Source organism: Sturnus vulgaris, chromosome 12 (genome assembly GCF_052056855.1).
Source record: "Sturnus vulgaris isolate bStuVul1 chromosome 12, bStuVul1.hap1, whole genome shotgun sequence".
NCBI lineage: Eukaryota > Metazoa > Chordata > Aves > Passeriformes > Sturnidae > Sturnus > Sturnus vulgaris.
Genome location: NC_142254.1, coordinates 9,696,795 through 9,710,254, shown reverse-complemented (window position 1 = coordinate 9,710,254; position 13,460 = coordinate 9,696,795). Strand labels below are relative to the sequence as shown.

At 41.1% G+C, this 13,460-nt stretch overlaps 1 protein-coding gene across 1 annotated transcript in view; it reads left to right on the top strand.

The window, feature by feature from the left end:
• The window catches only part of LOC106857029 (uncharacterized), a 182,873-nt gene extending 173,363 nt beyond the window's left edge, over nucleotides 1–9,510 (top strand). The window contains exon 6 of the mRNA XM_088171887.1: nucleotides 7,438–9,510. Coding sequence (XP_088028013.1) covers nucleotides 7,438–7,628 — 191 coding nt within the window. The 3' untranslated portion in view covers nucleotides 7,629–9,510. The remainder of the gene's footprint in view (nucleotides 1–7,437) is intronic.
• Nucleotides 9,511–13,460: the final 3,950 nt, after the last annotated feature.

The following is a 13,460-nucleotide window of genomic DNA, read 5'->3' as shown; positions in this document are numbered from 1 at the left end:
GAATTTGGTAACTGCTACTATCTATTAAGTAATTTCTAGCTATTTTTAAGACTTGACTATTCCAAAGCTGATCCACAGGTGCAAGTCCAGCTCCTGCTAGGAGCACTCCAAGGTAAATCCCTACCTGAATAAATGGCACCTTATTTTAAGCCAGACTCCAGCTGCTTTCCAGTAGGGGAATTCTTTTTCACCTGATCCTTCCTAGGTTTAAAAGAATATTTATTCACAATACTTCTTCCTTTAATTTTTTTTTTTTTTTTTTAATGTAGAAAGAGGTAATTTTCTCAGTATGAAGCTTTTCTGTATTCTTTGTCCTTTGGGAGACAAAATAATTGGAAAGACTTGGCAAAATTAGTAATATTCTTGAACTTGTAATTGTCTAATGTCTTAGTGTTCTAGATGGAAAATCAATACATTATGATGTGCCCCTAGCCAAATTATTATAATGTTAAAATGGTGATTTGAAACTGTTTGAAATGACTGTTTGAAATCCTGCATATCTACATCTCGTGATTCAGAAGCTCATAGCAGAGGGTGGTTGGCTGCTCTGTCTCTGGATAAGTCTGTCTGTTCCTGGGTCTTTGCTGTTTTAACTCTGTCAGGCAGGCAAAAACTTCTGCTGTGACTGATTTTCCTTCAGTGGCCCAGAGCTTTCCAAAGAATTCTGAAGGAGACAAGAAAACACCTTGCATTGATTAACAGACCACATTTAACATAATTAAAATTATATTTAGCAGTTTCTTCTGTAATATAAAATTCTTTCTTAAATATTGCTCAGTACAGGATGGGGCATTGAGCCAGACAGTTCAGGCACTATTTTACTATCATAACAATTCCCTGCACCTGACATACTCTCCATGACAGCATCCACCTTATCCACTGTACAACAATTTTGCACAACAATTTTGCACAACAGAATTTACACCCGAGACCAAAACTTTGAATTGGACTGTAATGTACTATAAATAAAGCACTTTCACATATTTTTAAAATTTAAAATATGAAGTGCAGCATAGCACGGGACTTTCAAATGTAATTAGCACTAATGCAGGTCTATTTGAAATAAAGAAATCTGTTTTCATATAGTTCTGGTTCATCCCTTGTTGGGAAGATAAATTCTTAGACTTTTATAGAATACAGCAAATGAAGCTCATGTCATGCTTTATATCATCTTCCTACTGCATCAGGAAGTACAGTTTTCTTTTAGGCTTATGGACCATCTGTTAGATATGAAATTCACTGGAGGCTAAGAAATCAGTTTTTCTTGGCTTCTGTGCAGATTTCCTTGTAGATACCAGGCACTGTTTTGTTCTGTGCAATATGCTATAGTATCTTGCAGTAAGCAGAACAATTAATTTCCTCAGAAATCATGGCCACACACCCGAAGCAAAGACTTCTGACATTCCATAATAGGTGTTATGTATAGTAGGTGTCAAGAGTTGCCTAGATATGCTGATAATGAGCCATACTTTTGAGGAGTCATAATCAATCATTCTTCATTTAGAAAGTCAGATCCATCAGCCTGTCATCAAAATGTCATAACCCATTGATCTCACATTGCAATCAAGGAATCTTGACTCTTATTAATGGCATTCAGTTATGCCAGTAACATCAGCAATCATTTTATCTTTTATGACACTTTTATCATTTTAGTGGTATCATTTAAAACACTGAAGTTAGTGACTAAATCCATTCATCCTTTTCTTAATCTCCATTAATAGTTACTACCAATTCTAACATAGCTGTTTTAAAACTTCAAATAGTTTTAGATCCAATATGGTCTGCGTGTGGAAATAAATAAGAAAAAACACCTGTGAGTCAGAAAGACCTGAGTGGATTGGATTCCCTTCTGGGGGTCATTCTACCTCTGCTCTCATAGTTGGTGATGTCAACACAATCTTTTAAAGAAGTTACTTCCTGTTATCTCAGTGCTGCCCATCTGTTATTCCTGTATCTCCTGATGACATGTCACCAGTGGTAGTGACAATTTCTTATCCACTGCTGTCAGAAAAAGAATAGCTTAGGAGCTTGGAAACAAATTTCAAACTAAAAGTTGCTTTGAAGTTTGATCTGCTATTCAGTGAAGCACAGTGTAGAAGAAATAGTAAACATGTCAAGATAAAGGGAGGAAAAAAGGGAGTGAGAACAGTGGAGCAGGATAGAGATGAGCTGCATTTGCATACATTTCCAATGTGCCTTTCAGGCACAGATACTTAAGAGATGCATAGCCCTGTTGCCATGTGGGATTTTAATCTGTGGTTTAGGAGCAGGGAACATACATTGTCTGGTTGAAGTAATTGTTGAAGACAGAGACTAATCTTTTTATAAGTGGGATGTTTTCTGCAATACAGGATTTTACAGCAAAACTCTTCCAATGCGTGGGAACAGCCAGGACTCCTCTCTTAATGCTAAAAGGATTTGTTCCCATTTTCACTTTAAATTTTACAAATCTAAAATTATTATATGATTCTGATAAAAATATGGTAACAGCAGAATACTATACAGCACGTGATTATTTTCAAACACATTATTTTGAATAAAAGCAAACAACCTCATGGAAAGTTTCATTCTTGATAAACAGTTGTTTCCTAGTAGGAAAGTATTCAAATGGAAATTTTTACCTGGTCTGGTAATTGCAAATTAACTGGGATCAGGTTTGCCAAGTCCTAGGAGCCCAGTCTTGGCAGCCAGCTCTCTGCAAGACTCTCCCTCACAGCAACAAGTTTGTGGAATCAAGCCCTTTGTTTGGATCAGTGCTCATCCCTTCAGGCAGAGCTAATTGGCTAATTCAATCACACTGGCTATTTAATTAATAAGGAAGCCCAAAATTCCACATGAGATGAAAGGATGAAGAGCCCAGGAATGACCCTTGATAATAATAAAAGATAATTACAACCAAGAATTGCATTATTCAGGCTTTATTATTGACATGATAAGCACTGCCATATGCCACGCAAGCTGTGAAATGCACCCTACTGCTCGGAGGTGCAGCAAAGCTCTGAGGTGTCACTGCTCGCTGGCTTTCATGAAAATGTGGCTTCAGGTAAAGAACTGAACACTGTGAAACCAGAAAAAACAAAACTTCCCAGCAGTAATGACGGGAAAGCAGCCTGCCCACTTGGTTACCTGTGTTCAGGTAGAGCAGTAGCACTTGTGAGATTCGTTTTTCTGTTTAGACAAAACAGGGATCTGAAATGCCAGATGCATCTTGAGGGAATCAGGGTGCTACATTGGGAAAAAAACCCAAACTGCTTTATTACTTTTATTAGGAAAACTAAGCTCCTTATGGAAAAATGACAAGCATTTTCTCAGGATCTACTGGGAAAGGTATGGGGAACTACACCGAAGAGAAGATTCTCAAAATACACAACAGAAGTTTCTGCCAGAATGAAAAATTCCCACAGAAATTAGGTTCTATTTTATTTAAACAATACAAATAAGTGTCTGCTGATCCAAGTGAAGCAAAATGCAGGGGATGACCAAAATACTCTGGGCAGGAAGGAAAGTAATAAGACTATGTCACCTGCAGCACCACTTTCCTCCCAAATCATTATTTTGTGTGCTAGTTCCTAAAGATAACCAAGTTCTTAGGAACTAGAATTAGAAAATGGAGATAAGACTTGGGCTTATTTTCTGGCTCCACCTTTCAATCCCTGTGGACCTGGGGCACACAGAATGTTGCAATGGGTCCAGCTCTGTCTCCTGTGATTTATCTCTTCAGACTGTGCATTCCTAATGTAAAAACCACGTCCTCATCTGAATATAGCATAAAAAGCCTCTAATCTGATTAGAGTTTCTCAGTTTAAATTAAAAGTTTTACAAAATTTTCCCCAATCCTTAAAGAGTTCCAGAGTTTTATTGCTCGTTAAAAGTCTGAATGTGAGAAGCAAAACGTATTTGATTTGTAATGAATATAACCCTTCAGTAAGATCACAGCTGTAATGTTACAGAATCAGTCATGTAAAGAGCAGTCACTGGAAGAAAACCTGCTTTCTCTTTTTTTCTCTTTAACCTCAATAGAGCAGTTCTTTTGTTAATTACAGTTACTGCACACTGTGATATTGAAGTGCTCTGTTCTCAAACATATTCTTATTTATTTTAGTCCTTTTTTTCCCAGGTAATGAAATGTCAGAACCCTACTTTTTCTGGTTTTGTAGTATGTTGATCAAAGTGACCTTTGCTTTGCGGCAGACACAAATCAATATAGCGCTCTGCGGTATTTGACAGATAAAGGTGCAACATATAATAAATGGCAATCACTGACGAGGAGAGCAAGAAAATACCTGCCAACTTCAGTTCATACCCGCAATTTTCAGACAATGCCACATGTTATGTTCAAAGTAAAATTCATTCGTCCATCTAATAACAGAGGTGGGGGATATTAAAGGACTCAGTTTTGTTAAAGAAATGTTTCAACTCACAGTAATAATTCAGAGTCCAGTCCAGGTCTACAGTGGTTGGTTGCAAGTAAAGTTATTACATTTTGAAGACAGGTTAGAAGAGCAATTTTCCTTGCCATAAAGGAAAAGACACACACACACACAGAGCTTTTGCCCAAGAAATGAAATAGTAATTATGTACACCCATACAAACACAGCCTCTTATTCTTTCCCATGCACAGACACACACACACATTGTCTTAATATCCTAAAGCAGCTCTCCAGTGCAGTGTTCCACAGCTGAGTGTTTGATTTTCTTGTATTCTTCGTAACCTGCTGATAATTTATACACAAATGGAACCAATTTCTATTTAAATGCTTAATTGCAAGTAGTGTCAGCAAAGTAGCTTCCAGAGATTTGAAGTCAAGAAAGCATCTGTATTTTCTTCTCCTCACAGGAAACTATTTTTATATTGTGCCTGAAAGGCCCTTTTATTTATCTCTTGTTCATAATATATGTAAGTTACATTTAATGTTTATTCTCACAAGTGCTTTGCATGAAGCTGTTGATACATTTAAAGCAGAAAAAGGCCAATTCACAACATACTTGTGGCTGCTCAGAGCCATTTGGTGTGGTTCAGTGCAGACACAGCTAATTTATGAAGCCCAAGTGTCGATCATGTCCTTGCAAGTGCAGTGTGTGCCTGCTAGTGCATCACACCTTACCTGTGCAAACCCAAGACTGAGACACTGTGTTAACTTCTGATTGATCTTGTCAGGATGTGACCATTTATTAGTACTAATGGTCAAATTCAGCGTGGAAGCTTACAGCTGAGCCTGAAATGGAAAGCCAGCTGATGTTCCAAAAGCAGAGCAGCCTGAGGGAAGGGGATTGCAAACACAGGGTCAGTTCAGGGGGTGACCAGAACACAGCACCTTGGACCAACATGCAACATGGAAAGGCCACATCCAAGGAATAAGTAAAGCAGCCCAAAACATTGTAGGACTCTTTTTTTTCTGCTCTGGACTCTTTTTAATTTAGTGAACCTTTTGACATTTATCCTGGTCTTTTTCAATAGAAATATTATATTAATTACTTATATTCTTCTTTGATAAAAATGAGAATTTCCCTCCTTCTGGTTACTACAATGCCCTTTTTTTTACTATTTTCTCACCCTTTCTTTATGAAAATTGAGTTTATCTTTGCTTTTTTTTTTTTTACAAGATATTGAACAGGGAGCAGATGTTTTTTGTGATTTGTCTGCAATAATGCCAGACCATTTTCTAAGCTGCTGAATGCATGATTAACTTTAAACTGATCCTGCTTCTGTGTATCATTTTTCCTATATCCTGTTGTGTTAAACTGTACCCATCATGACTTGTGTTAAACTGTACCCATCATTACCTGCATCTTGTACCCTAGTTCATGTTAACACATTCTGATTTTCTCACACTCTCAAACTTGTGCAAAACAGATATTTCTATTATCATTATACATTTTGCCACATGATATATTTACTGAAATCAGTCACTTAGTGCTGGTTTGTAAGGAACTATTAATAGCTGATCTCTCCAGCCTGGAAAATGTATTCATATAGTGCAGCAAAACTTTTTCTTCATAGAACATCCTTGTTATTTCAAATGATGATTCCATATTAAGTTATCACAGTCTGGCATGTTGTCAGGTAATTGACAGCTATGAAAAGACCCCATTCATTCCCCCCAGAGTTGCATGCAGTTGTTCTGCTGCTGTAAAGTGTGGGCTTAGCAAGGAAAGAGTCTCTAAACATCATAACTTTGCTGAGGGGGTTGTTACCCCAACTGGCAAATGCTCAACTGTGAGCAACAGATTTATTACCTGACATAATTAATGGCCTAGATAGTGACATTTCCCATATTATAGACAATCATGAATTATGAGCCCAGCTGCTAGCCTTCTCATTCACTGAAATCGGTTGATAAATATGTTTATTCGAGGTCAGCTTGGCCTCATCCATTAGAAATATTGTTTTTCTAAACATTACATTGATTTAATTTAACTCTAATCAATTTAAAATGGTTCTGACAATTAACAAAAGCTTCAAATATGACCTTAAAGTAATAGGATTCATTAGCTATGTTTAGGATTAAACTTATCCTAATAGGGCTATTTTTCTTCTGAGGGCATGTAGTAGGCCGACTGGTGGTCAGTCAAAATGAAATCAATTATTATAAATTATACAGTTTGGGTTGATTATGTCGTGCCTGCTAATTTGTATAAATAAGGACCTCAAACAATAGAAGCCATTTATTAATAACTGTGCACCCAACCTGTATCACACTTTATGCTACAGCTGCAGGATCATCTGTTACCCATGAAGTATTATATTCTCTACTGCTAGGCATATATGCTAATTAAACCCATAATTAATTGTAACAGTTATAGTTAAAGTCAAAATGCTGACAGCCTTTTTGGCCTATTATTCATGGTAATCAAGTGATTCAAAAGGCAACGTAATCAACGATTCCTGCACCAGCCAGGGGATCAGAGCACAATGGCAGCACCAGTGACAGCTGGCACCCACGGGTCTTGGGTACAATAGGAAACATAAACCTCTAGAGATGAAATGCCTCAGTATGAACGGTGCCCGCTGTTCTTCTGAGGACACATATTAGTGTAAGTCGTGTTTAAGGATTGCCTCCCCAGGGCAGTGGTTACAGAAGGGCAGCAGAGCCCCGAGAGCCCACCTGGCCATCCTGGGGCCCCATCCCGCAGGCTCCTCTGGGTGCACCCCTGGCCAAACCCTTCCCCTGCTGCAGGCATGGCTTGGATTAGGGCTGGAAGTTCTGGGGAGTGTTTTGGAATATCAACAAGAGATTTTACTTGCTCTGCTTTAATTGAATTTGTGCTCGCTGGACAGCAGGCAGTGCCCAAAATGTGTGTGCTGTCCCTGGGTGTGTTACCTGCAGAAAGAGAGAACGTTCTCTCAGCCTGAGCAGGGAACATCTCCTTTCCCACCACATCTGTCTGTGTGTCAGCCTTTGAACCTGTGGGAAATGCCTCTTATTTTGTTCCCAGGCACAGTGGTGGATTCCAGCAGCCCTGAGAGGACAAGGTGGAGAGAAGAACAAGGGGACAGTGACCATTGTCAGCAGAGATCCACAAACACTCTTCTAAGACTTGCTCTGGAGCAAATGTGTTCTGTGTGGGCACAACTTGGGGTGCCCCCAGAGTGGCCTGAGCTCCTCAGGAGGCCACCAAGGGAGTGAAGGCCAAATCAATGGCCACTTTTAGCAGTGACACTTTGCAGTGCCAGATGGGCCACCCGAACCTGTTGCACCCACAGGGTACCTGTCTGTCTCTTGTAGGTCTTGCCTCACTTTCCTCCTCAATTTAAAGCCTGGTTTTCTATCCCTGCATGGGGGCTCAGATCACAATCTTTTCCCGAGCTGTTCCTTCCATGGTCAGGCTCATAGCACTGCCAGGCCAGCAAGTTTATACACACACATCTTGAGATGTGCTGCTGCTCAAACAAGGTTAGCCAGAGTCTCATTACTAAGATTTACACTGTCAGTTACAGAGATGCCCATCCAATCCTATAACACATAAATTTACGGGCATCACAGCGAATTTTTTATTGTTAGAGCTCATATACAATGTGTGGCCTTAGTGACACATTTTTAAATAAAATATATTGTACTAGTGATTTCTAATGCTTAAAATAAAATAAAATAATAATCAACTTTTAGCTACAGTTTCCCCCTGGTTATTGAGCTGAACTTAATGACTGGCTGAAAAGTATTTGTCAACACAACAGCTGGAGAGCAACACTTTCTTGTGGCTTTATGTCACAGCATATGCCAGCCACTCAGAACATGTGATAATTCAACTGGAGCTGGTACTACAATAGCAGATGGGTTGAAGCATTGTTATTCTCACTCTAGCTCCCAGCCCTTGAGGGATCACTAAATAAAATCAAAGCAGATGGACCATTACAAGCTCATTTGTGTTCACTACAAGCACCTCAACCTCCAGTTGTGATATACTGCACCTTTGTATAAAACGACATGTATGGTAACATGGCCTAATGAAAATAGCATCAGACTTGGCAAGTGAGGAATGAGACTGGGAAATATGCACAGATCTATTTATCACTGAGTTCTTACCTTGCAGAAAAGGTTCGTTCCAGTCTTTCTCTCTCCCCCCCCCCCCCCCGCCCCCATGTTTATCATAGTATTTTTCTCCATGTTTGTAATTTAATTTCCTCACACTTGTCACAGGAACTAAGAGGTGGCTGTTGGTTCTGGCTGTAGGAGCCAGGCAGGGCTCCCAGCCCGTGCAAAGACAGGGGCAGTGCTACTAATCAGGAGTGTAAAACTTCCTACAGACCCTTGATGAATATGCTAATCCAGGTGGCCCACAGGGGTCAAGGCTTTAGCACCTCGTGGCACCAATACCTGCAGGGACCAGGACACTGTGTCCATTTCTCAGCCTGCTCTTGCCATGAGGTGTTCACACCTCTGTGCTTCTGAGCTTATGGGGACTTGGTGCATAGAATCAACTGCTCCACTAAATTCCAGCACTTTTGTCTGTGAGGTCCCAGTCAGCATCTCTGAGCAAACTCCCAGGGCATGGAAAGTACTTGCTTCCCAAGGATGAAAGACACTGAAACTGTTTCCAGAGGATGATCCTTTGGGGTCTGCTGACAAAGTCAGAGCTTGAACTGAAATTTTTTTCTTGCTGTCCTCAGCAGCCCAACATAAAATCAAAGGCACATCCAGTGCCTGCTTAAAAGAATAATTTCTGAGCACCTTGTACAGCAATGCACCAACAATGTCACCTGAAGGCTTTGTCCCACAGTTCCCACCCTGACCATCCTGCTCCAGGGAGCTCCAACAAGATGAAATATGGCAGGACAGGTCTTGTTTCCCTTTATGACAACTGTGCTTCTCAATCACACACAGACACACACACACACAATATATGTGTCTGCAGTTAGTGACGATTCCCAAACTGAACTCCATTCAAATGTAAGCTTTTTATATCTGCATGTATCTTTTTTTTCTTTTCTCTGCCTGGTTTTAAACAGCTTCTGTGCCCTATTGCAGACACAGCTGCATTCAGTGCGAAATAGAATATACTGTGAGCTTTTTCAAGGCTTCGAGTGTTCTGTTTTGTTCCTGTATAAACAGGAAAAGTGGGAGTAGACAGTGTTCGGGAGAGTTAAATGTATTCTGTCTGCATGAAAGACCCATACAAGACTATGAACCTTTAGCAAAAGCTCTGCAGGTCACCTGATGGGTCCCCTCATCCAGCTGCTGCTGGGCTGTAAAGAGCCAGAGAGGTGCAGCAGTGGAAAGCCAAAGAAATCACTTAATTTGGTTGATAAATACAGGTGAACTTCAGTGACTGCAGTATGCAGTGGAAAGACTTGCCCAGCTTTTTCTGTGAAACAGCCTCTTCCTGAATATCTGAATTGTATAAAATGATGAATGCATCAGATAATATTTCTCACCTGACCCAGAAACTGCAGGGCAGCTGGGCAGTGTCAAGGACAGTTCTTCCAGGGAGCACACTGCGTGCAGCTCATGCCACATCCTGCTTTGTTTGTTCTTCCTGAGCACTTTCTGCTCAGTGCAGTGACTCATCCTAAACTGGGAATTGGTGAAACTCTGTCAGAGGCATGTGCAGGTCAGGTCAGGCATCAGCACTGCCCCTTATCTGCTGGCTAGCTTTCCTATCAGCCAAACTAATTTGCTAAGATAATTCTGTTTCCTGCCATCTATTACAATAAATCAACCACTGTAGCTTCATTGAATTCTCTGCCAAATGCTGCCCTTGAAATTCTCAAACTGTATGGGGGGCTGGGAGGGAAACCTGTACTCTTCTAAATGTAAGAAAGTTTTAGATGAACATCTTGATATCCTGGGCAATGCTGGATCTCCTCAGCCCCACATTAATGATGTGCCAGAGTCGGCTCAGACTGAGGCAAGCCCCAATGCATCAATCATTCCTTTGAAAACAAGTTTTTGGAATAATGTGATCTCGGGTGGTAAAGCACGTGTGGGTAAACACAAACATAAGCAAGTGACACAGAGAGATAGAGAACACGAGCACAGGCTCAGGAAAGAGCCAGAGTAAAATGATTCACTGTGGTGGCTGTTGAAGAAAGAAATAAAGGTATTCCAATGAAACAGAAATTCTCTGACAATTAATTTTGAAGAGGAAAAAGATATTGTGGATGGTGCTAAGTGAAGAAACATGAAGCATCCCCAAGCATTATTACTACAGGAACAAGACTTCAGGAGGGAAAATGTATTCTGTTTTTCCTTATAAACACATCAAATACTGAGAGTAGCAGGGATATTACAGTTCACAGCCATATTTAAAATTAGAAGATACACTAGTTTATACCCTACTTTTATAGTTTTCTTTAGATTATATATTAATAATGCCAATTTGTTGAGTTTTCTTTTTTTAAAGGGACCTCTATCCCTCGTGAAATTTCAGCATTTTCTTTTGAATTACCTAGATCAACACGGGTTTTGTAAGGGCTCTACTGGGATAAAACTCAGCCTGTACCAGTCAGGTTGCTGAAGAGAGCCAACTCCTTCCTCAGCAACATGGCTGGGTTCATTCAGTCAATCATTTGGCAGAAGGATGTTTAAGCATAATTGCATATCTCTTCCCTGTCTTTAAATATTCAGGGGAAAAGTCACAGAAGAACTGATAATGTAACAATAATAATGGGGCTGAAGAACAGTATTATGGTGTGAACTCATCTATCCCTTGGTTTCATTTACATGTTTAACAGCTGCTTGTTTCTCCATTATAGAAAGATCATTACCTGACTTGTAAGAAGAGAGGGGGAGTCTGTTCACCTTTGGGCAACTAGCTCTGCATTTATTAATAGTTGTTGCCCATCTCATTATACATTTAATTGCTGCATTATAATTTATTTATTCATTGATTTATTGTAATAGATGAGTAGAAACAAAATTACCTTTGCAAATTACTTTGATAGGTGGGAAGTTTGCATGATTAAAAATACCCCAACATGCAGTGTGGAATGTGAGATGTTACCCAGTGAATAACATTTTCACACATAAGCACTAGCAGAGTCAAACTGGTCTCATCACAAAGTGAAAGTAAATGCAGCCAATTTATATACTGTTTAAAATATATATAATTGCAACTTCTATACAATGATACTTACATTCCCAGATGTCTCTGCTTCATGGAACAGGGAATCAGCTCCAAAACGAAGGACAAAGAAGATGGAAAGCAAAGATTCATCACAAATCAGAAAGCTAAAGGTGCAGGAAGTTTGCAGAGCACGTGGTGAAGCCAGGCCTGCCTTGCTGTCAGTGTGGCTGGGCAGCTCAGCCCCACAGCCCCAGCACAGCACCAGCAACCAAATGGGCCATGGAGAGCCAGGCAGAGCCAGAGAGACAAAATACACACAGAGAATTATTTCCGTTTTCAGTTATTAATATATATAAGGGTTATACAGTTAGACCCACAAAAACTTTTTTGTTTGTTTGTTTTTACAATTAATTAAAGGTAATGATTTGATCAAAGTGATTAGTAAATAACAATATCCACTATCAAATTTGTGTATACAGAGATCGACCAGCTGCAAAGCTTGTCAGTTAGGGCCACAAACATACGTTTGGTTTTGGTGGGGGTGATGGTTTTATTTTTATCCTTCAAAGCTGGATGCAGCAGAGCTCCCAGGGCAGGGGGACGCTGCAGGGAGCAGGATGCTGCTGCTGGGGGGCCTGGAGGGAAGGCAGGGCTGAGGGAGGCTGAGCTGCAGCCACAGCACCGGCTGGACCCCTCCTCATGGAGAGCCTGGGCTCTCCTCTGCCATTCTTCATTTCGCTTTAAAGTTTAGGTGCGAAAAATTATTGCCGCATTCGTGTTGTTAACAGTTTTTCATCAGAGTGCTGCAATTACCCTAAGATTTCCTTGGCATTTCGCATCTCCCAGCAGTATCTGCTTTCCTCGCTCAGACACAGGCACCGTTCGGATCCAGTTCCCCATGGAGGGGACTTGGCCCGGGGCTGTGGGTCACACTGCCCACCCAGCCCCGGGTGGCTCCGGCTCCCTGCACTGCCCGGGGCTCCAGCAGCAGCGAGCTGCAGCCTGGGATGCGCCTGAAATGCACACACCGAGCACAGCTTCGTGTGCACCGCATTCGGTGAGGTTACAGCGGTTTGGGGGGCAGCAGGACAAAGCCGTGGGGACACAGCGAGGACAGAGCTGGGATAGAGAGAGGATAGAGCGGGGACACAGCAGCGATACAGAGGGGACACAGCGGGAACAGAGCAGAGATAGTGAGGGGACAAAGACCGGGGATACAGAGGGGACCCAGGCGGATAAATCAGGGACAGAGCAGAGAGCCCGCGGGGATAAATCGGGAGCCAGCGGGAGCGCTGCCGGCTCCGCGCCGGGCACGGCACTGCCCCCGTGTGGCCGCAGCGGGGAGCGGCCCGAGCGCCGGCCCCGCCCAGGCAGCGAGGCACTCACAGCATCCATCACCGCACTGCCCATGGAAAGCTCCGCTCCAACGACAAACACACACGCTACAGCGGCTGCTCCCTAGAAATAGCTTTTGCACCTATTTTTATAAGTGTTTAAGGATTTTCAGTAAGCAAAATATTTTAAAATTACTTAAATTGACATAACTCCTTTCACACACCCAAGTAAGATTTTATTCTTATAATTATCCCTGGTTTTGTTTATTATTATCACTAAAAGACTCAGGAAAAATAAACAGAAAGGTAAATCTACTCCTACTGGATAGGAGTTAGTGTTTTTCTAGATAGAAAACACATAGAAACGGGGCGCTGTGGATTAAACAGTAAAGCCTACAGCATTATTCCAGAGGGAGCTGCTGACTAGGGTTAGCAAGATGGTGCATTTAAAAATAAAATCCCCCCAGGAAAACTCCAGGTAGCTATAGCTGCTGTTCAGTGGTTTTCCCTTACAGCACCAGCTGCTAAATGGTAAGACACAAGTAGTATTCTTAGACTTGATTTTATACAGTACAACAATTCCTAAGTTTCTTGGAAATATTGAAGGAAGGACTAAAAGAA